Here is a 19915-nt window from a genome sequence, read left to right as displayed (position 1 = left end):
AGGGCAGGAGGAGAAGCAAACTCCCCACTGAGCAGGGAGCCCAATGAGGGGCTCAGTCCCAGCACTTCAGGATCATGACCTGAGCCAAAGCAGACACTTAACCGACTGAGCCTCCCAAGCACCCCAAATGAGTTATAATTATGCCAACACATTCCAAATTACCCAGGGACGTGTTCCTTAGAGACAACCCTCATTCTCTCTGTGTGTTCATGAAAGTGATCCTCGTATTTATAAATCTCAAGTTGAAACTTTTGCTTTTAATAACTAATGTGTAGTGAGCACCATATGCCCAAAACTTTGATAACTGCTTTATGGGATTCAGTTCTTGTCTTTTTTTTTTTTTTTTAAGATTTTATTTATTTACTTGTCAGAGAGAGAGAGATCACAAGTAGGCAGAGAGGCAGGCAGAGACAGAGGGAGAAGCAGGTTCCCCGCCGAGCAAGGAACCCGATATGGGACTCGATCCCAGGACACTGGGACCATGACCCGAGCTGAAGGCAGCCGCCCAACCAACTGAGCCACCCAGGCGTCCCTTCAGTTCTTGTCTTACTAAACTTGTGGGTTAAGTACTACTACAGGCCCCATTTACAGATGAGGAGACAATGCAACATAGCTGGTAGGTAGGGAGGACCTGGGACTCAAATCAGTCATATAACCCTATTCTTTTGGAGAAGTAGTTCTCAACAGAGAATGATTTGGCTCCTCTGGTAGGCTGAATAATGGGCCCCCAAATACATCTATGTCCTAAGCCCCAGAACTTACAAACATTACCTTATGTGGTAAGAGAGACTTGGCAAATGAGATTAAGGATCCTGAGATGGGGAGATTAATTTACGTAATCCAGGTTGCCCAACAGGTCCTTACAAGATCCTTTTAAGAGGGAGACAGGAGAGTCAGAGTGGAGGAGAAGGTCATAGGAAGGCAGAAGCCAAGACTGGAGCGTTGTGTTTTGAAGCTGGAGGAGGGGCCACTAGCCAAGGGATATAGATGGCCCCTAGAAGCCAAAAAAGGACAAAGAAACAGATTCTCTCCTCAGAGGCCCCAGAAGGAACTAGCTCTGCCAACAACTTGATTTTTTAGCCCTACAAGACTCATTTTGGACTTCTACCCTCCAGAATTGTAACAGAATAAATTTGAATTGTTTTAAGCCACTAATCTTCTTGTAATTTGTTACAGCGGCAATAGGGAACTAATATAGTCCTCCAGGGGACATATGGCAATGTCTGGATAAATGACATTTCTATCTGTCATATCTCAACTGGGTAGTATCTAGTGGGTAGAAGCCAGAGATGCTGCTAAATGCCATCCAGTGCACAGGACAGACCCCCCCCCCCCCCCCAACACACAACAACAAGGAAGGAACTCTCTAGCCCAAATGTCACTAGCGCTGAGGCTGAGAATTCTTGCTTTAGCACTGGAACTGGTAGGTCTTCAGGGAACGGCAAACATTTCTGATTTTGAGTTTTCCATTCACCGAGCACAACTCAACCAGATATTGAGCACTTCCTGGATGTGGATGTTGTATCTGCCTGGTTTATCGTTAACTCGCTCAAATCAGTCATGGTATCAAAGGACATTTTTTATCTACAGAGTAGAGTTCAGGCTCCTCCCTCTGGGTTTGAAGGCTCACCACAGCTGACCCCAAACTACATTTTCAATATATATTTTTTAAGATTTTATTTATTTGACAGAGAAAGAGCGGGCACACGTGCACGTGAGCACAAGCAGGGAGAGAGGCAGGCAGAGGGAGAGGGAGAAGCACGCTCCTGGTGGAGCAGAGAACCTGATGTGGGGCTTGATCCAAGGACCCCAGGATCATGACCTGAGTTGAAGGCAAACGCTTATACGACTGAGCCACCCAGGTGTCCCTCAATATTATTTCTTATTAGTCTCCTTCACAAACCAAACAACCTTGAAAAGGGAGCACCCAATGTAGCCCCAGTGGCAGGAACAAATGAACTATCTTCTTGATGAAATAGCTCTATGCTCTGCCAGCCATGGTATTCCATTTTAGATTCAAATTCCACAGGAATAGTTTGCTTGTTCTAATGCGGTCACATGATTTCCCCCAGACTAATCATTCATGGCCAGGGTGATCTTTTCTCACGTGGCTTGGAGAGAAACATTGGTGACTTTGAAGACTTCTCCAGAGGACTCACTCTAGTCACTTGCACACAACCCATATGCAAATATTGCTTAAATGAAAGACTGAATGAAACACCAAGTCATGGGACTTATTCTGACCTTTATCTCTGCTCCTTGTTTTGTAAGTATAGCATGGTGATTGTGTCAGGTTTAACCTAAGCATTATGTGGCAAAAAAAAATTTTTTTTAATTAAATTTCAGGGCACCTGGGTAGTTTAGTCAGGTAAGGGTCTGCCTTCAGCTCAAGGCATGATCCCAGGGTCCTGGAATTGAGCTCAGGTCGGGAATCTGCTTCTCCTTGTTGAGTGCTTTCTCTTTCTCTCAAATAAATAAATAAAATCTTTAAAGAAAATTATATTTCAGGTTCAGAAATATGCTATTATTAAACTGATTTTCAAAGCTTTCTGCTTTATAATAAAATTGAACAAAGTGGGGGTGCCTGGGTGTCTCAGTGGGTTAAGCCTCTGCCTTCGACTCAGGTCATGATCTCAGAGTCCTGGGATCGAGCCCCACATCAGGCTCTCTGCCTGCCTCTCTGCCTGCTTGTGATCTAATGAATAAATAAAATCTTTTTAAGAAAATGAACAAAGTGTGTTGAGCAAAAATCAGACTATGCTTCATACTCAGAAGTATGTAATTTTTTTTTAAGATTTATTTATTTATTTATTTATTTATTTATTTTTTTATTTATTTGACAGAGAGATAGAGAGCACCAGTAGGCAAAGCGACAGGGAGAGGGAGAAGCAGGCTCTCCACTGAGCAGGGAGCCCGATGAGGGCTCGATCCCATGACCCTTGGGATCATGATCTGAGCTAAAGGCAGCTGCTTAACCAACTGAGCCACCCAGGTGCCCCAGAAATATGTAATTTATTAAATAAATCAAGAAATAAATGTTTATAATTCATAGTCGATCATTCTGGGCTCACTACACACTTTTTGTTCAGCCTGGTAAACTACAACCCATAGATTAAAACTGGCCCACTGTTTATTTTATAAATAAAGTTTATTAGAACATGACAATGCTTTTTTTTTTAATAATGTTTTTCTGTGGCTGCTTTGGTGCTACACGACAGAGTTGAGTATTCATAAGAGCAAATCCTATGGCCTGCAATGCTAAAATGTTTTCTATTGGGCTTTTTACTGAAATGGTTTCTGACTTCAGATCTAGACTCTACAAGCCTCTTTATTGGTGATGTACTCTAACCTCATGAAAAAGCTCAGGATCCCACCTTCACCCTCTTTTCTCACTCCAAGAGGAGATATTTATGATCTGAATCAAAGACAGACAAAGGGCACATAGAAGCTGCAGTGACATTTTGTTGGGGGGAAGGGAGCCAAACTCTCTTCCTATTCATGATTTATTCTCTGCCTTCTCATGCTGTCTTTGGAGATAGATTGCAGGGGCAAAGTGGTACCACAATGGTACTCAGAAAAAGTCATGCAGTTATTAGAGCAGATTCAGTTTCCAAAGAGAAAAAGTCAGAGAAGAGTCTAATCAGTTCACATTCAGCCCAGCTGACCATGACAGGCACTGAGACAGCGCTGGGGAAAAAATGAGCCTAAAACCAGCATAACCATGGTGTTCATTCTTTAGCTCTATTCCATTATGGAAAATGTTAAGATATTACAATCTAATCCTTCTCACGCTAAACAGAAATTCTATGCACTGGGGTTGCAGTCTTCTAGAACTTTCTTTTCCACGTGTTATGGGCTTAATTATGTCGTCCCCCCCCCATTCAAATAATTGAAGTCTTAATTTCCTGTATCTCAGAATATAGTATCATTCTTTTTTTTTAAGCTTTTATTTATTTATTTGAGAGAGAGAGAGAGCATGAAAGGGGAGAAGGTCAGAGGGAGAAGCAGACTCCCCATGGTGCTGGGAGCCCAGTTCGGGATTGGATCCCAGGACTCCAGGATCATGACCTGAGCTGAAGGCAGTTGCTTAGCCAACTAAGCCACCCAGGCACCCTCAGCGTACAGTACCATTCTTGAAGATAAAGTCTTTAAAGAGGTCTTTAAAAAGGTAATCGGGTTGGGGAGCCTGGGTGGCTTAGTGGGTTAAAGCCTCTGCTTTCGGCTCAGGTCATGATCCCAGGGTCCTGGGATCGAGCCCCGCATCGGGCTCTCTGCTCGGCAGGGAGCCTGCTTCCCTTCCTCTCTCTCTGCCTGCCTCTCTGCCTACTTGTGATCTCTCTGTGTCAAATAAATAAATAAAATCTTTAAAAAAATAAAATAAAATAAAAAGGTAATTGGGTTAAAATGTGGTCATTAGGGTGGATCCTAATCCAAGCTGTCCGATGTCCTTAGAAGAAGAGGAAATTAGGACACAGACATACAGAGAAAAAAACACCCTATGAAGACACAGGAAGAAGGGCATCTATAAGTCAAGGAGCGCAGTCTCGAGAAGAACCAACCATGCTGACACCTTGATCTTGGACATCTAGCTTCTAGAACTATGAGAACATAAATTTTTGCTGTTTCAGCCACCTAGTCAGTGGCATTTTGCTATGGCAGTCCTAGGGAACTAGTATACAATGTATCAGCTTGCACATAGGTGTAGAAAACCATCATACCTTCTGCTCACCAGGTTAAATATCCGCTCTCCTCTCCTATGTTTCATTTTGGCTCACTGACTGGTCCGATACCATTTCCATTATTTTTTAATACACATATTTTCCAAATGTCTCTATCCACTGATTCAGCAACTCTACCTCCAAGAATCTTCCATACTAAGGAAATTATCCTAGAAAAGCACAAAGTTTTATGCACAAAGATTTATATCCCACTGAAGCATATTATTCCCTCCAACTTAAAAAAGGGTACACTATATATACTTTATTTTAAATAAATAAATAACCCAAAATACATGTCTGGTGACATTTTCAAATAATATGAAGATATGTAAGCAAAAGGTGAAAATCTCCTCTTATATTTACCCACAAATGCACACCCCAGAGAGAACCATGGGACTGTATCATTGGCGCATATGATTATAAATATATGCGCCTATGTATTTTTAAACAGAAAAGGGAAAATTATTATACATAGTATTAGAATTATTTTCACTTACGATATCACGGATATCTTCCTACATCAATTCAATTTCTCAGCCTTCCCTGTCTTCACATTCATGCTCAGTTTTAAAGAGTCAGGTTGTCATCCTCCTGTCCTTCCCTAACGCTCTGCTGAGTATCCTTCTCTATGCTGGGCATATTAACTAGCTCGCCTAGCACATATGACCATAGTTAAGAATAACAGCTCTGGAGTCCAGCTGCTTGGGTTTGAATCCTAGAATGTGGGTTTCCTACAGCTGCTGTAACATATTATCACAGATTTGGTGGCTTAAAACAACATAAATTTTTCTATCATACAGCTGCAGAAGTCAAAAGTCCTAAAATCAAGGTGTCTGCAGGGCTGTGTTCCTTCTGAACACAGGTTCCAGGTTCCAGGAAAGAATCTATTTCCTTGCCTTTCCAGCTTCTGAAAGCCTCCTGCCTTCCTTGGTTCATGGCCCCTTCCTTATCTTCAGGATTGGTGGTGTAACCTCTTCCGATCTGTCTCTCCCCCTTCATCCCTCCTTCTCTCTCACACACACACACATACACACACACACTCCCACCTCTGGTTTCATTGTTACATCTCCTCTGACTCTGATATTGTCAGTCACCCTCTTACAAAGACCCTTGTGAGGACATCCAACCCACCCAGATAATCCAGGACGATCTTCCCCTCTCAAAATCCTTAACTTAATCACAGCGGCGGAAGTCCCTTTCACAATTAAGGTAATGTTACATTTCACTATTTTACCCTACGGGTAATTTCCATGTAGAGTAATAGTCACAAATTCTGGGGATCAGGAGGTGGACATCTTCGAGCACCCTCCACCTACCCCATCTGGAAGCGCCATCTTGTTAGCAAGATACGCCTCAGCCTTGACATCTGTCAAAAGAGCGGAGATCACCGAGATCATCCCTCCACATAAGGTTGCTGTGAACATCCAGTGAGTTTATTCATGTGAATGGGGCCTGCGGTGTGGTGTTCAGGGGTGTGAGCAATTATTACAACTATCCAGTTATCTATGTATCTTACTGGCCCTACAGCAGACTGCTAGTTCCTTGAAGAAAACAGCATTCCTAGGGACTAGCGTAGGGTCTGGGACATAATTACACACTCAATAATGTTTGTTAAACTGAGTTGCTCTACCTAGGAGACCATTATTTAGCCTGCAAAAATGATAGAGAATTTGCAATGTTATTAAAGACATCATCGTGTTATGTTGTCATATTAAGTGACAAAAACGAAATAAAATATGCATAGATAATCGCAGCTGTTTTAAATGGGCAGAGCTAAAAATGATGCATAAAAATAGACTAGAAGGAAATATGCCCAAACAGGAACAGTTGGTGGTCTTCAAATGGTGGAATGATGGGTGATTTTGTCTTCCTATTTTTACCGTCAGATTCTATTTATTTATTTTTTTTTCCTTGAATCAGCATTCTTTATTTCCATGGCAGACTGTTCCATGTGTCCTCTTTTGAAGTTTCAAAGGACACAAGCACAGGCGATTCTCAGCACAATTCATCAAAAATTTAGAAAGGCTCTTTAATATTTTTGCACACCTTATTTTATGTAGCACAATCTCTGCCATTTAAAAAGTAGGTGTTCCCCCTCATCAGTGTTTTCTTGCTTACAAATACTTTTAGAAACTCTGGAAATTTCTACTTAAGTTTTTCTATTTTAGAGATCACACCGACACGGCATTGAAACACCCATCTAGGGTCATAGTAGGGAGAAAACTCACTGCCACCCCTAAGGCCCCCAGCAATTGACTTGAATGTCATTCTCTGGGCACAGAGGAATGTCTGGGGCTATTCCTGAGGTCAAGTTTCAACAACAAAGCTCAGCAGAACACAAAGTAAAAAGTAATCATGACAGAATTAAATAGGTGATATAATCAAATAATAGCTTGTGAATAATACCATGTTGTCAGGATTGAAGAAAGGTCCTTAGAAATGAGACCAGACTTTGAAATTCTCGCAGAGAACTGCAAGTAATATAGAAATACACTTAATGAAAGAAGGAGGCAAATGGTTATGTGATTAAAAAAAAAAGAAAATGTCCATCTCTTGCCTGTTTTGGTAAGATAAAATATCTAAAACAAGCAAAGGGGTCAGTCCAGTTAGTATTTCTGCTTACGAATGGGGAACATCAACTGCAGGTTGAAGTTTTCTCGTGGTTTGTTTCCATGCCATTGATATGTCCTAGGGAGTAACCAAAACCAGAACTTCCCAATCCTTGCTACTCGTTGGAGTACCCAACTGTCGGCTATTTGACTGAGGTGACGGGTTTTGTCAACTGCATCCAGCTGGGCACGTAGTATCTGGTCTAAAACTAAGATTTTGTTGTGGTTTTGAAAAGGTTCACTGAAATCCAGGCTTTGGAAGTGTGTCAGTTTATGGCGCTCAGTGACTTTGTGACCAAGAAGGTCCTTGTTCAGTGGATGCAGTGGCTACCGTAAGGTTAGAGCTTTGTTCCTGTAATGACATTCCTTGGTCCCTCTGGGTGGAGCTCATCTGGATTCTGACTTACTGGAGAGCTCTGTGCTTGCTTTTGGCATTTGGTTGAGTAGATGATATATGTGCTTCTCATTAGAAAAATGGCAGCAATAACTGCAAAATAACTCCCATAAACTAAAAACTGAATGCTGATTGGCAGGTTGAGTCCTTTCTGATCTACAACAATCACTGTCATAATGGTCTGAATTACCAGTGCCATGAAGGTGTTCATTCCAAACACCAGGGTGTAGCGTTCCACACTCAGATTAACTGTGATCTGAAATACTGCTATGGTTATAAGCAGCATATAGCTGGACCTGAATATCAGATAGCCAGCATAGCATGCCCAGATGTCAGTCATGTAATGCATGAGAAACAGAGAGCCTGCGCTAAGATGGCTAGAGCCAGCTCCCCCAGAAGATCCTAGTTGACCTTCACATAGCCCATTGCAAAGGCAGCCACGGCCCCTCCAAAGGTTGCAAGAGCTTCTACTGCCCCATTATAGACAAAAGAACTCTGGGATGGTGCCTTGTAATCCCATAGGATTTGAACATAGTTCAAAACCTGGTTAAAACCTGCTGTGGAGAAGGCCCACCATAGGGACCAATAAAATAGTTGCTTGGAAGAGTAGCACTCCTTCAGATCTTGGAACCACTGCACAAAAACATTCAACGTTACATTTTGCGGCATCGGGCTGCTCAAAGGACCACCATCCAGGTTCCCTGAAATGGTGGGTATTTCTGAAGTGGGCTTCTCTTCACTGCCTGGTGTGTTAATTTTGTAAGGTGCATCTGACGCCTCATTTTTGTTCGGTTGCTTCCGTATTTCTTTGCTGGATTTTGCATGGAAAAATATGCTCTTCTTGGGCATTGGCAGGAAAAGGGACAAAACGAAGGCCACAGAGACGGAAGCCAAGGATATGACGTTGAGGTAAAAGTACGAGAGGCTGGCCAGGGACACCAGGAGCTGGGCCAGCACCGAGGCCACTGTGTAGGCCACCAGCGTGATGCTCCTGCAGTAGCCACTCACTTTCTGGTAGTGCTTGGGGCTGACCACGCTGTAAATGTAGGCATAGTACGCCACCTCGGTGGTGGTGACCATCCCACAGAAGAACTCCACCACCTGCATGGCCTTCACTCCCTGGCCGAACAAGAGCAGCAACCACGTGATGATGAAGCTGACTCCTTGTAGGATGATGACTGGCTTGTAGCAGACGTAGTCGGTCAGGACGAACACGGGGAGCAGCAGCACCAGGTAAGAGTATGTCCAGATTGGGATGATCTCATTTGTGATTTCTGAGCTGGTCAGGTTTTTATCTGGTCCAGATAAATACGGTAGAAGGAAGGGCTCTGAGGGTCTCATCAGGAAAATTTATTTGGAGAAAAATCCAAATAAGCACAGGATCACCGTGGGATAAATCTAGGAATGACTTGAAGTTCTGAAACAATCCATGGCTCACGAGGTTGTTCAGGAACTGCTCAGTCTCGCTCTAGGCACATAGCAGTTGCTCAATAAAGCTTCCTTCCCAACTGCTTCCTTGGGGCGCCTGGGTGGCTTGGTGGGTTAAAGCCTCTGCCTTCGGCTCAGGTCGTGATCCCAGGGTCCTCGGATGGAGCCCCGCGTCGGGCTCTCTGCTCAGCAAGGAGCCTGCTTCCTCCTCTCTCTCTGCCTGTCTCTGCCTACTTGTGATCTCTTTGCCTTAGGAGATACAAATGTGTTCCAGTCTTGATAGCAGCAAAGACAGTTCTGTATGAATATATGTAGAGAACATTTTCTTTTCAAACTTTAAGTAATCCAAATCCTCACATCTACTGCACATTTATAGCGGCAATCCTGACTTGACAAATAATTAGGTATCCTTCCCAGAAATATTATTGTAAGATATGGTTGTATTTTCCTTTAATCTCAATTAACGTAGTCTCTAAATAGAGTCCCATGTCCCTTCATTTCCAAGTCCCATTTTTCTCACTGGGGCCTTTTTCTCCATTCTTGGGTTGGGATTTAGAATTCTGCGCTTGAGTTTCCTTTCAGTTAGAAGCTGTGCACGTGGATATAGCGATGGGGGATGCTGGCCCTTTACCGGGGTTGTGGTCTCATTTAATTGGCTTGGCAGAGGGCTGAAGTGAGATTCTCGCAGACCTACTTGGGGAGCCTCAGCACCGGGCAGGCAGGAGAGCGCAGGGACCTCAGCGCGACATCACCCAGGGCACACGATGGAATCCAGGCCGGTCCCAACCTGTCTACTGCCGCGCAGGTACTCATCCCAACTGCGCCGCGGAAACTGGAAGACAGAGGAGTGCTACAGCCCAGGGGTGATGGTGTTTCTGCCAGAAATTCGCCTCCCACAGCTAGTCTTACCTAGAGGAGAGGGTGTCTGGTCGCCAGATTGCTCACATCCCCAGAGAACAAGCCCCCAGGACAGGTCCCCTCGGCCGACCCACCGGGTCAGATTCTATTTATTTTTAACGTGTAAAAATAACATATAGCTGATTTACACACACACACACACACACACACACATCTTGCTCTAACATGAGAGGCGACATTATACATTGAGTAAGAACACGGGCTCTGAGCCCCTATCTGGGCGACTGTCTGTCCCGTCAGTCTCTTAGGAGCCGGGCACAGTGCCCTGGTAGATGTTGTTGTTGTAGTTGTTGTGTTTCTGTTCCACTATTTTCACCTGAACAGAGGAGAGTGACTGTCCAAAAACGGCTGCCTGGGGTCCATTAAAACCTCGCACAGCACACAAAAGAACCTGAAAAACTGTTAGCCACCCCTCTCAGTTATTCCTGAGGGGACGAAGCCGATTCGAACACACACAGAAAGAGCTCTGAGGAGGCATTTGTTGAGAGAAGGGAAGCAGAGAACAGAGAGAATAAACCCGGCTTGCTACATCTTGGGATCTGGAAGATTTACTCCACATCAGCCCCTCTCAGGTAAGGAGAGGCCAAAGCTGCTATTTCAAGAGCATTTTGCGACATTCCGTTTTTAGTAACAGGACTAACTCCCTGCCCCGAAATCTCATTCAGATCCCCCAGATAGGAAATAGATCAAAACAGCCGTCCTGGTAAAATGGGGGTCAGGCCGTGCCTTCTGAGCTCCACGACACTCTTACTTGTCTGAGAACACTTTGGAAAGCACTCTTCCCACACAAACCTAATGGGTTCACAAACTGTCATTCGGCCAACGTCTTCTGGGAAAGGGGGCACCATGTCATGGGCACCCTAGTGTGGTTTCAGGGGGCAGCTGGGGCCAAAGGGCGTCTGAGGAACAGCTGTACCAGGGCTTCTGAACCACTTGGCACAGCGTTTGTGCATGTCTCAAGACTGTTCCTTAGGAGCTGTGTCCTTATTTGAGCCAGAACTACACAAAGGCATTGTCCTCAAACACTGGTCCTCCTCTTTCTTGACTGGCCCTTTGTTTACCCACTCATCAGCAGGTGGTGGCTGACATGTTCGTCTTTGATTTTGTGGCCCAGGAGCAGCAGGCTAAGACCTGAGCTGAATAAACATCATATCATTTGGCACTGGCAGGGTTCCTGGTAGCCTGGGTCAGGCGAGGTTTAAGGAGGATTAGGTTAAGATTAGAAAGGGGGTTGAGTTATTTTTTTTTCCCCCTGTGGTCTCTTTTAAGTGCCTTAGGGTTTTGTAAGAGGAAAGTGGGCTGACAGCCTGGGCTCAGTTGCTCCAGAAATAAAAGTGGTGAGCTCGGTGTTCTTTTCTGGAAGATCAGAGTACGTGTTTCTCCCAACTGTGGTTTCTCCCGAGAGGGTCGCAGGCTCTTAGGAATTTGCTGAAAGCTTTAAACCTTTTTTCCTAGAAAACTCTGTGCATGTGTGTACACATACACACACACCCATGCACACAACTGTACGTGGCTGGCATTCCAGGCCAGAGGGATTTTAAGAGACTGTACAGCTCGCTCCCGGGAGGCTGCTCTCTTCCCGGGCCGAGCTTGGGGGTGCCCCACCTGGCCGTCCTTCCCAGAGTCACTCCTCAGTGACCACTGGTCGTGCTGAATGGACTTTGTAGTCATAATGCCAGGTTTCCTTGGCAGTGTGGCCTTGGAGAGGCTAGCAGGGGGCTCTGGCAGTGGCTCTTGTTTATTACACAAAGTCTTGCTCCACTCCCTGGAGACAGCTTGCAAACCAAAACTGTTTCATTTCCCAGTGACAAACAGGTTAGAATGGAGAAAGGAGAAAAACAAACATACAAACCAAAAAAAAAAAAAAAAAAAAAAAAAAGCATCCAAGGTTCACACCGTTGAAAGCTTAACTTGTCCTTAGATTCTCTGAAAGGCTGTCTTTTCACCCCGGTGTCTGATTTTGTTTCTGGGGTAATTGTGGTTAGTTCTGCCCTCCGACAAAAGAGGTTGATGGCTGGAATTTTTGTCCTTGTTCCTCTCTTCTTCCCGACCACTATCATCTCTAAAAGGGGTGAGGTTAACCTTTTTTTTTTTTTTTCCTCAGATAAATGGATGTTCCCATTAATGTCAGACACTGGAGGGCCCAGGCTACTGTTTATTTACTGTGTGACAGTGGGAAAGTCACTAACGTCTCTGAGCTTCAGTTTTTTTTTTTCTAGAGATTAAAACAGTACCTGCGGCATAGAGTGGTCATGAGAAATCCAGGAGGGGCAGTTTGTTAGTAACACTCTCACTCCAAGTGACCATTTGGGAATGGCTTGTCATACATATTATAAACAGATTCGTATCTGTCAGTGGCATGATTTCCCTCTAGGAATCCTTCTGGGACCTTGAATACAAACATAAGCGCTCTCTGATCTTGTACAAGGAATTTCTACATGCTACATCTGGGAGCCACTATTTAGGTGGCATCATTTGGGGGCCTGGTTGAAAGTTCTAATCATAGATAATACTCTTATCATGAAGGTAAGGGAACTGGTGTGCCCAACGTACGTTACTGTGTAATAAATATATTTTAAAACGTTCAGACTCAGCTCTTTATTTTAATACCACTGTCCTATCAGGGGGGCAGACCATATAGGTTTCCATAAAAGTTAACATTCATTGGAGCACTTTCCATGTGCTAATAGATGTCCTATAAACAATTTACCTGGTCTAATCCTTCCAATACCCCTCCATATAGGTTACTATTATTATCCCTGCCAGTTTATAAATGAAAACAGAGGCTCAGAGAGGTTAGGTAAATGGCCTGGGGTCACAGAGCTTGTAAATATCAGAGTTGGTGGTAAATCTCGAGCCTTCTGCATGATGCTGCTTTGATCTCTCCAAAATTTTATGAGACTGTGGGGCCGCTCTTTACACTCCTGAGAACAGTAATTTTCAGTTGAGAAGTTCATCCTTGCGCCCTTTGAAGGACCTGACAGTCTCTCCCTAGTAAAAATCTCAGATGGCTTAACAGTGTCCAGAGCAAACTCAGCTTGATTTATTTAAAGCAGTCTTCACATTGTTTGTAATGCTACTGGATCATTTATTTTTTAACCTCCATGGAGAAGAAAATTATGTAAGTGTACACATCCTTCATTGCTCATCAGTTGGGAGGGGGTGATGGGGAGGTAGGAGTAACAGTGCCCATTACATCATCCAAATGTTTGCTACCAAACATAAGGAACAGTTCTTTAAAAACTGTGCACAGACTCCCACGGTGGTGCTTGTAAGCACTCACGCCCTGGGCTCCAGCCTATTTTCTCATTTCTATTGGCCCTGAGCATATTTTAGATCTGAACTAAACTTCTTTATGGGATTTTTTTTCTGATTATAAAAGTGATATACATCCATTGTAGGAAATTCAGAAAATATAGTAGAGTATAAAGAAGCCAATAAAATAGGGCTGAATTTCTTAGTGTGTGATCTGGGCCCAGATTCAAAGCTCGTTTGGCTTTGAATAATACCTGTGCAGTTATTTCTGTGAAGATCTATGAAGAAAACCTCTTTGATTCTAGGGCAATTTTAAGGTATTTTACCTTAAGTCATTTTAAAGCGGTCAAATGAGAAAAAAGAAAAATTTCCCTGCTTCTAATTGTTACAGATGAGTCTCTGGAGAATTGTTGAATGGAGGAGCAGTAAGTTTCTGACATTCCCAAATGCTTTGTATTGGATGGCAAACTGGATTCTTGCCTTAATACTTAAAACTTTCAACATGATCTAGAGTCTTGGGTTTCCAAAGCTGTGGTTTTAAAAGCCTAAGTAACTAGAAATGTGATTTCCCACTCTCCATTTCTGTCCACTTTCCTTCCTAGTCATGAAAGATTAAAATATTATATCTAAAAAAAGAAAATTGCAAAAATTGAGTTTTCCATAATCTCATGAGGCTATCTGCAATATTCACTATTTATATCTCATCTGAACGTGATTCAAAGACTGAGTTATTCTTTCTTACTGTTCCGGCCATCAGATATTTTAAATCTATTGAAAAGTAGTTTTCACGCACTGACTATATACGACCATGAAAAAGATCATACCGTTTACTTGCCTGTGTCCCTATAGCAACTATATTCAACTAATACTGCATGTATAGAATGTCTCCAGCAGCATGTAAAAAAATTAAATAGATTGGAGCTTTGTTTTCTTCTGTTTCACTTGGTCTGAAAGTTAGATCAGAGTTGATTTTATTCTAAACAGTGGCCCCTTCCATGTTATCTGCAGGTCTCCGTCCTTTAAGGCCATTAGTGTTTTCAAATTTATAATCCACAATTTGAGAGGCATTCATTGCTTATATAATTAGTTGTTTATGTAATACTTATTTATTTGCATTTCACTTCACTTCATCCAGAGAACTCAATGTGATTCATAAATATTAACACATGGTAATTATGTTTCATCGCAAGAAAAAGATGATGTATGGTCATTAGTAGTTTTAAACCATTGTTAGCTTTGCAACTGACCAAGAAAGCTGACAGTAAGATTTGTGGCTATCATTTATCTCTAACTTACAATAAATCATTCTTCTTTTTGTGTCAGGGGTATGCTCTTACATACTGAAAAAAAGTCTGGATGATATTTTAGCGTTGCCAAGTGATAACCAGAAGAATGTGATGTACGTTCACTCTTCCTAAGTAATTCTGCCTTTGAAATATTAGGGATGTCTTTAATTACATGAGATTTTAATCTTAGAGTTCTCTAAATAACTGATACCTACTTCTAAAGTGACCTCTAAAAGCCAAACAAGAAGTTCTATTAATTATGAGTTTTCCAACCAAACAAAAAGTCCAATAATTTTAAGTTTGGCATTTCCTAGGATGAAAAACAATGAACAAGCCAGCAAACACTGTTTTGATACCTAGTTAGTCTGTCTAGGCTTGTGCCCTTCACCTTGCCCTCTGGATCCTTGGAACACTTACAGTCTTCTTCTAAACTTCAGATTCCTGACCTATATTATTTGTTGTCATTGTCTTAGCTATTGTCACTACTTTTTAGTTCATTCTTTTAGGGTGGTAGAGCTCTATGCTGTGAATTATGATTTATAATCTCTTGTCTTGTGTTTATGACATTCGGCTTCTTTCCAACATGATTTATTGCTGACCTTGTTTTTACCATTTGGGCATGATGCTTTTGTATCTCAAAGCTGACCTCTAATCTTTGTGTGTTATATTTTGTTAATCTTGAGCAATGGATCTGGGGAATTACAGCCGAGAGGGGCTGAAAACGCTTTCAGAAACGTGGTGGCAGCTGCTATGATTCACCAGCAGGGCCAAAAGCCACTGTATAGCTCCGCTCAGAACAGGAACTTGTTTGGACTACAAATTGGAGTCACTCTCTGACCTAGTAATGCTCCATCACAGACCCTGACTCTAGGAAAAGGATCATTTTCTACTTCATAGTGAGTAACAATGTCTGTTTTTCCAAAAGAATGAATAAAGTTGTATCATCCTCTTGTTTACTTTTAATTATACATTTTTCCTAGCAATATACCAATTTAATAAACAAGTATCTGTGTATATCTCAACGTCTCAGTAATAGTCCCCATGTTCATGTTAGTGTCTTTAAATGTTGATAACTCTATCATGCTAGCCATTTGGGTCTGCAAACTTATGAAACAGATGTGTCCCCATGGGGACATAGTTAGATGGTCTTCTCAAAGCTTTCAATTTGGATACATTTAAATTAATACTAAAGGAAGTAATCACATTATAAAATTATAGTTTCCCCAAAGGCTCCTGAGTTGAGATCTCTACTATCCTAGAAGTTGGCGATCATTGGTCTTAGGTACACCTTAGACATCATAATTTTCATTAAGATTAATTCTATTAATTGCTTGGTGGTCCATCCCTACATTTAATGACCCATTTTCTGAGATACCTTCTTTAAAAGTAATAGAGCTTCCTACCAAAGTAATGTAAGACCAGTATTTTTTCTAATTATTATTATTTTGGAACAGCCTTCAGTAGAAGCAGAGAAAAAGGACCATTTTTTCCCTTCCTTCCTTCCCTCCATCCTTCCCTTTCTTTCCTGATTTATACTCTAATAAAAAGGAACTATATCCTGGACACAAGCCACTGGCTAGCAAGGCAGTATTCTATTATCAAAGCTTATTTCTTACCTTTACCTGGTTGTAGATTCACCAAACTCTACAAGACATCGACCACTGAAGAACACCTTCTGGAAAAAGCACAGGTTTTATATTTAGATGTAGCTGCATCCAATACATCTCTTCCATGTAACCTACTGTGTGACGTTGTACAAGCTAACCTCTGTCTCAACATTTGTAAAAGGGAGAAAACAATAGCTAACCTGTAGAACGGTGATAAGGATTAAATTAGATTAGAAATATAAAAACCTAAAACAGGGGCGCCTAGATGGCTCAGTGGGTTAAGGCCTCTGCCTTTGGCTCAGGTCATGATCCCAGGGTCCTGGGATCGAGCCCCACATCAGGCTCTCTGCTCAGCAGGGAGCCTGCTTCCCCCTCTCTCACTCACTCTTTCACTCTGTGTGCCTGCCTCTCTACTTATGATCTCTGTCAAATAAATAAATAAAATCTTTTTTAAAAAATTTAAAAAAATCTAAAGCAATGCCTTCTAGCAGTAGCCACTCTAGATATGGATCTAAGGTAATTAGTTAATCTCTCAAATATTCTAACGACATTCATTAAATCCAGCAGTTTATGAAAAACTCTCTCCAGTAGTTTATGAGAAACAGTAAGGGGTGCCCAGGTGGCTCATTTGGTTGAACATCCAGCTCTTGTTTTCAATTCCCTCATGGTCATGGTATCAAGGCCTGTGCTGGACTCTGTGCTAAGCATGGAGTCCGCTTCAGATTCTGTCCCCCTCTCCCTCCCCTTCTGCCCCCTCCTATTTCCTCACTCTTTCAAATAAGTAAATAAAATCTTAAAAAGAAAAACATCAAAATTTCCTTACATAAGAATAATAGTACCTTTCAAAAAGAAAACTTTGCTTTCTCTGTACCATCAACAATGACTTCTTATTCATCTTACTTATCTAGCCAAGGACTATACAGTAGTTGAACCAGATGAAGAGAAATCAAGAAATTCTGTCCTGGCTCCAGGTTGTCCACAGTTCATAATGAGATTTCAAAGAGGAATAATATTGTAAACACACTGAATTAGAAGACTGAAATGCAAAAGATCCAGAAAGACAAGAAGAAGCTGTATATGGTTACAGAATTGGGAAAAATCTAGGATGAAACTCAGGCAAGGTGTTCTGATGTACTAGCAAAATGGAAGGGGCTGGTGGACCAACTCCTGGTAGTCACTTAACCTTGGAAGTAATTACAAAGAAAAAGATCCACTCAGGAGGGTGTCTAAGGAGATAAGTTCTAAAGAGGCACTCAGGAAAGAAAAGAAAAGAAAAGAAAAGAAAAGAAAAGAAAGAAAGAAAGAAAGAAAGAAAGAAAGAAAGAAAGAAAGAAAGGGAGAGAAAGAAAGAAAGAAAAAGAGAGAGAGAGAAAGAAAGAAAAAGAGAGAGAGAGAGAAAGAAAGAAAGAAAGGGAGAAAGAAAGAAAGAGAGAGAGAGAAAGAAAGGAAGGAAGGAAGGAAGGAAGGAAGGAAGGAAGGAAGGAAGGAAAGAAGAAAGAAAAAGAAAAGGAAGAAAGAAAGAAAATGAAGAAAGAAAAACTGATTAATAGGAAATAGGAATAATAAACTTCACCATGTCCCAAAGGCTGTTTGAGCCTGTCATCTATTTCTCAGAGCAGCCCTGAAAGAGGGGAATCTCACTATCATTATTTTACAGATGTGGAACTGAAGCTCAGGCCTGGGTAAGTGACATCCCCCCAGTCACAGAGTAAAGGAACTTGAACACAGATCTCCAATTTTAAGTTCATTATAACCCTTCTCTAAAGGAACATCAGATGTGGCGGTTTCACTGAGGACTAATGACTTTCATTAGCTTTATTTATGACAGAAGGTGGACTATCTTTCTGCCTTGAATATGTTTAGAAGCCTTGTTTAGAAATGTTTAGAAGCCTTGATTATAGTCACTGTCTTTCAGGTTATCCTGTCTCTAAATGTTGCTTATGTCAACATACTAAGTCTCTGAGGAATGTATATGTCCCAGAAGACACCTCAGGCACATACATCCCTATTTTTTTTTTTTTAAGATTTTATTTACTTGAGAGAGAGAGAGCACAGAGAGACAAGTAGAAGCAGGCTCCCCACTGAGCAGAGAGCCAGATACAGGGCGGCTCCATCCCAGAACTCCAGGATCATGACCTGAGAAGGCAGACACCTAAACCACCGAGCCACCCAGGCGCCCTAAATACGCCCATATTAATACCAATGAGCACTTGACCCCAAACTCATATTGGGTTTTCTACCCTCAGGACCTCAACCAGGCTCTAACTTTAACTTTGGGAAACTAAGACTTAATAGAAAAGCAGATTGAAAATAACAGGCTTGATGATCACACTCAGAATCACAGAGACATGTGTTGGTCATCTTGCAGGATATTAAAAAAATAAAACTAACTGAAACAATAACACAGAGTAAAATACATACATCTTAAAGTGTACAGCTTGATGAATTTTTACACATGTATACACCCATATAACCACTACTATCAAGCTATGGAACATTCTTGGCACCCGCAGGAGTATCTATAAAAATGAACTTCCCAGGGATGCCTGGGTGGCTCAGTCCTTTAAGCCTCTGCCTTCAGCTCAGGTCATGATCCCAGGGTCCTGGGATCCAGTCCCGCTCCGGCTCCTTGCTCGGCGGCGAGCCTGCTTCTCCCTCTGCCTGCCACTCGCCCTCTTGTGCTCTCGCTCTCTCTCTCTCCAAGAAATGGATACATAAAATCTTAAAAACAAACAAAAACTTCCCTTCTCTAAGCTGTCAATGTGTAGGAAGATGGTTTTTGGCTCCAGACTTAATTGGACAGACACGTTCAAGCAATTAAGACTTCAGGGAGTTCTTAAATATTCAGAGGGAGGCCCCACGGTAAGTATGTGAGTTGGTTAAGCTGGTACCTGATACTGCCGGTCTGGGCTGCTGCTCTGTGACACGTCACCGTCCTGCGCCACTCCCAGCTGGTTTCCCTCTGAGCAGCCGCTCCACCCTTCCACGTGGTTTGTCTCAGCCTGATCCCACCCCCAGCAGCTGCAGCGCTGGATGACAGGAACTGGGCCTCAGCCAATGAGCACGCTGCATTCCTCTGCGCACGGCGATAGGCTGAGGGATAGGCATGTGACCCACTTGCAGCCAATGCAATGCCGCCAGACTGCCGAGACTGGGACCAGGCCCAGCCCCTTCCTTCAGTTGGTGTGAAGCTCTGGAAGGTGTGTGTCGAGCGGGCAAAGGCCATTTGCGAGGGAGCCAGTATCAGCGAGAGCAGAGCCAACAGACGGAGAGAAGGGAAGCTGATCTGCTGACACGGCAGAGTCCCTTATCCACCATTCCTGAAATAAGATCCAACCCTCGATATTGCAGTTATCAGACTCCTGAAAACTCTTTACGGAAACCAGTTTGAACTGGGTTTTCTGTCACGTGCAGCCAAAATGACCGGACTGATAAGTGTCTGAAAGGGCTGTCATTCTCTGTAAGACAATGAGGGGGATTTTTTTTTTTTTTTAAGAAGTGGGTGCATAGGGAGGAATAGAGAGAGGCTGTCAAATTGTTGCAGATAAGGACGAAAGCCTTGGTTTTTGAGGACAAAGATGATTAATATTGTAATCATGCTTTTTGTATTCTGTGTTACATAACTGTCACCTTCCCAAACTTTAGTAAATCTGGCTACATATAAGAAAACCTATTCTGACTGGTGTGCATTTCTGGGTGT

At 42.5% G+C, this 19915-nt stretch overlaps 1 protein-coding gene and 1 long non-coding RNA gene across 4 annotated transcripts in view; both read right to left on the bottom strand.

Moving 5' to 3' along the window:
* The window catches only part of LOC125083687 (uncharacterized), a 29986-nt gene extending 10765 nt beyond the window's left edge, over window positions 1–19221 (bottom strand). For 2 of the 3 annotated variants that reach the window (XR_007122340.1, XR_007122342.1), the window contains exons 1-2: window positions 19107–19221; window positions 16225–16280 (exon numbers count right to left, since the gene is read on the bottom strand). This is a non-coding gene — a long non-coding RNA (uncharacterized LOC125083687). Of the gene's footprint in view, window positions 1–16224; window positions 16284–19106 lie in introns of all 3 variants that reach the window. The other variant, XR_007122341.1, reaches the window with a different exon arrangement.
* On the bottom strand, window positions 6629–9349 carry LOC125083685 (thiamine transporter 2-like). The gene is given in 2 exon segments (XM_047700540.1): window positions 6629–8093; window positions 8096–9349. Coding segments are annotated over 2 exon segments (1395 nt in total). The 5' UTR covers window positions 9063–9349; the 3' UTR covers window positions 6629–7665.
* Window positions 19222–19915: the final 694 nt, after the last annotated feature.

Source organism: Lutra lutra, chromosome 13, assembly GCF_902655055.1.
Source record: "Lutra lutra chromosome 13, mLutLut1.2, whole genome shotgun sequence".
In the NCBI taxonomy this organism is placed as follows: Eukaryota; Metazoa; Chordata; class Mammalia; order Carnivora; family Mustelidae; genus Lutra; species Lutra lutra.
This window is presented reverse-complemented; position numbering and strand designations above follow the sequence as displayed.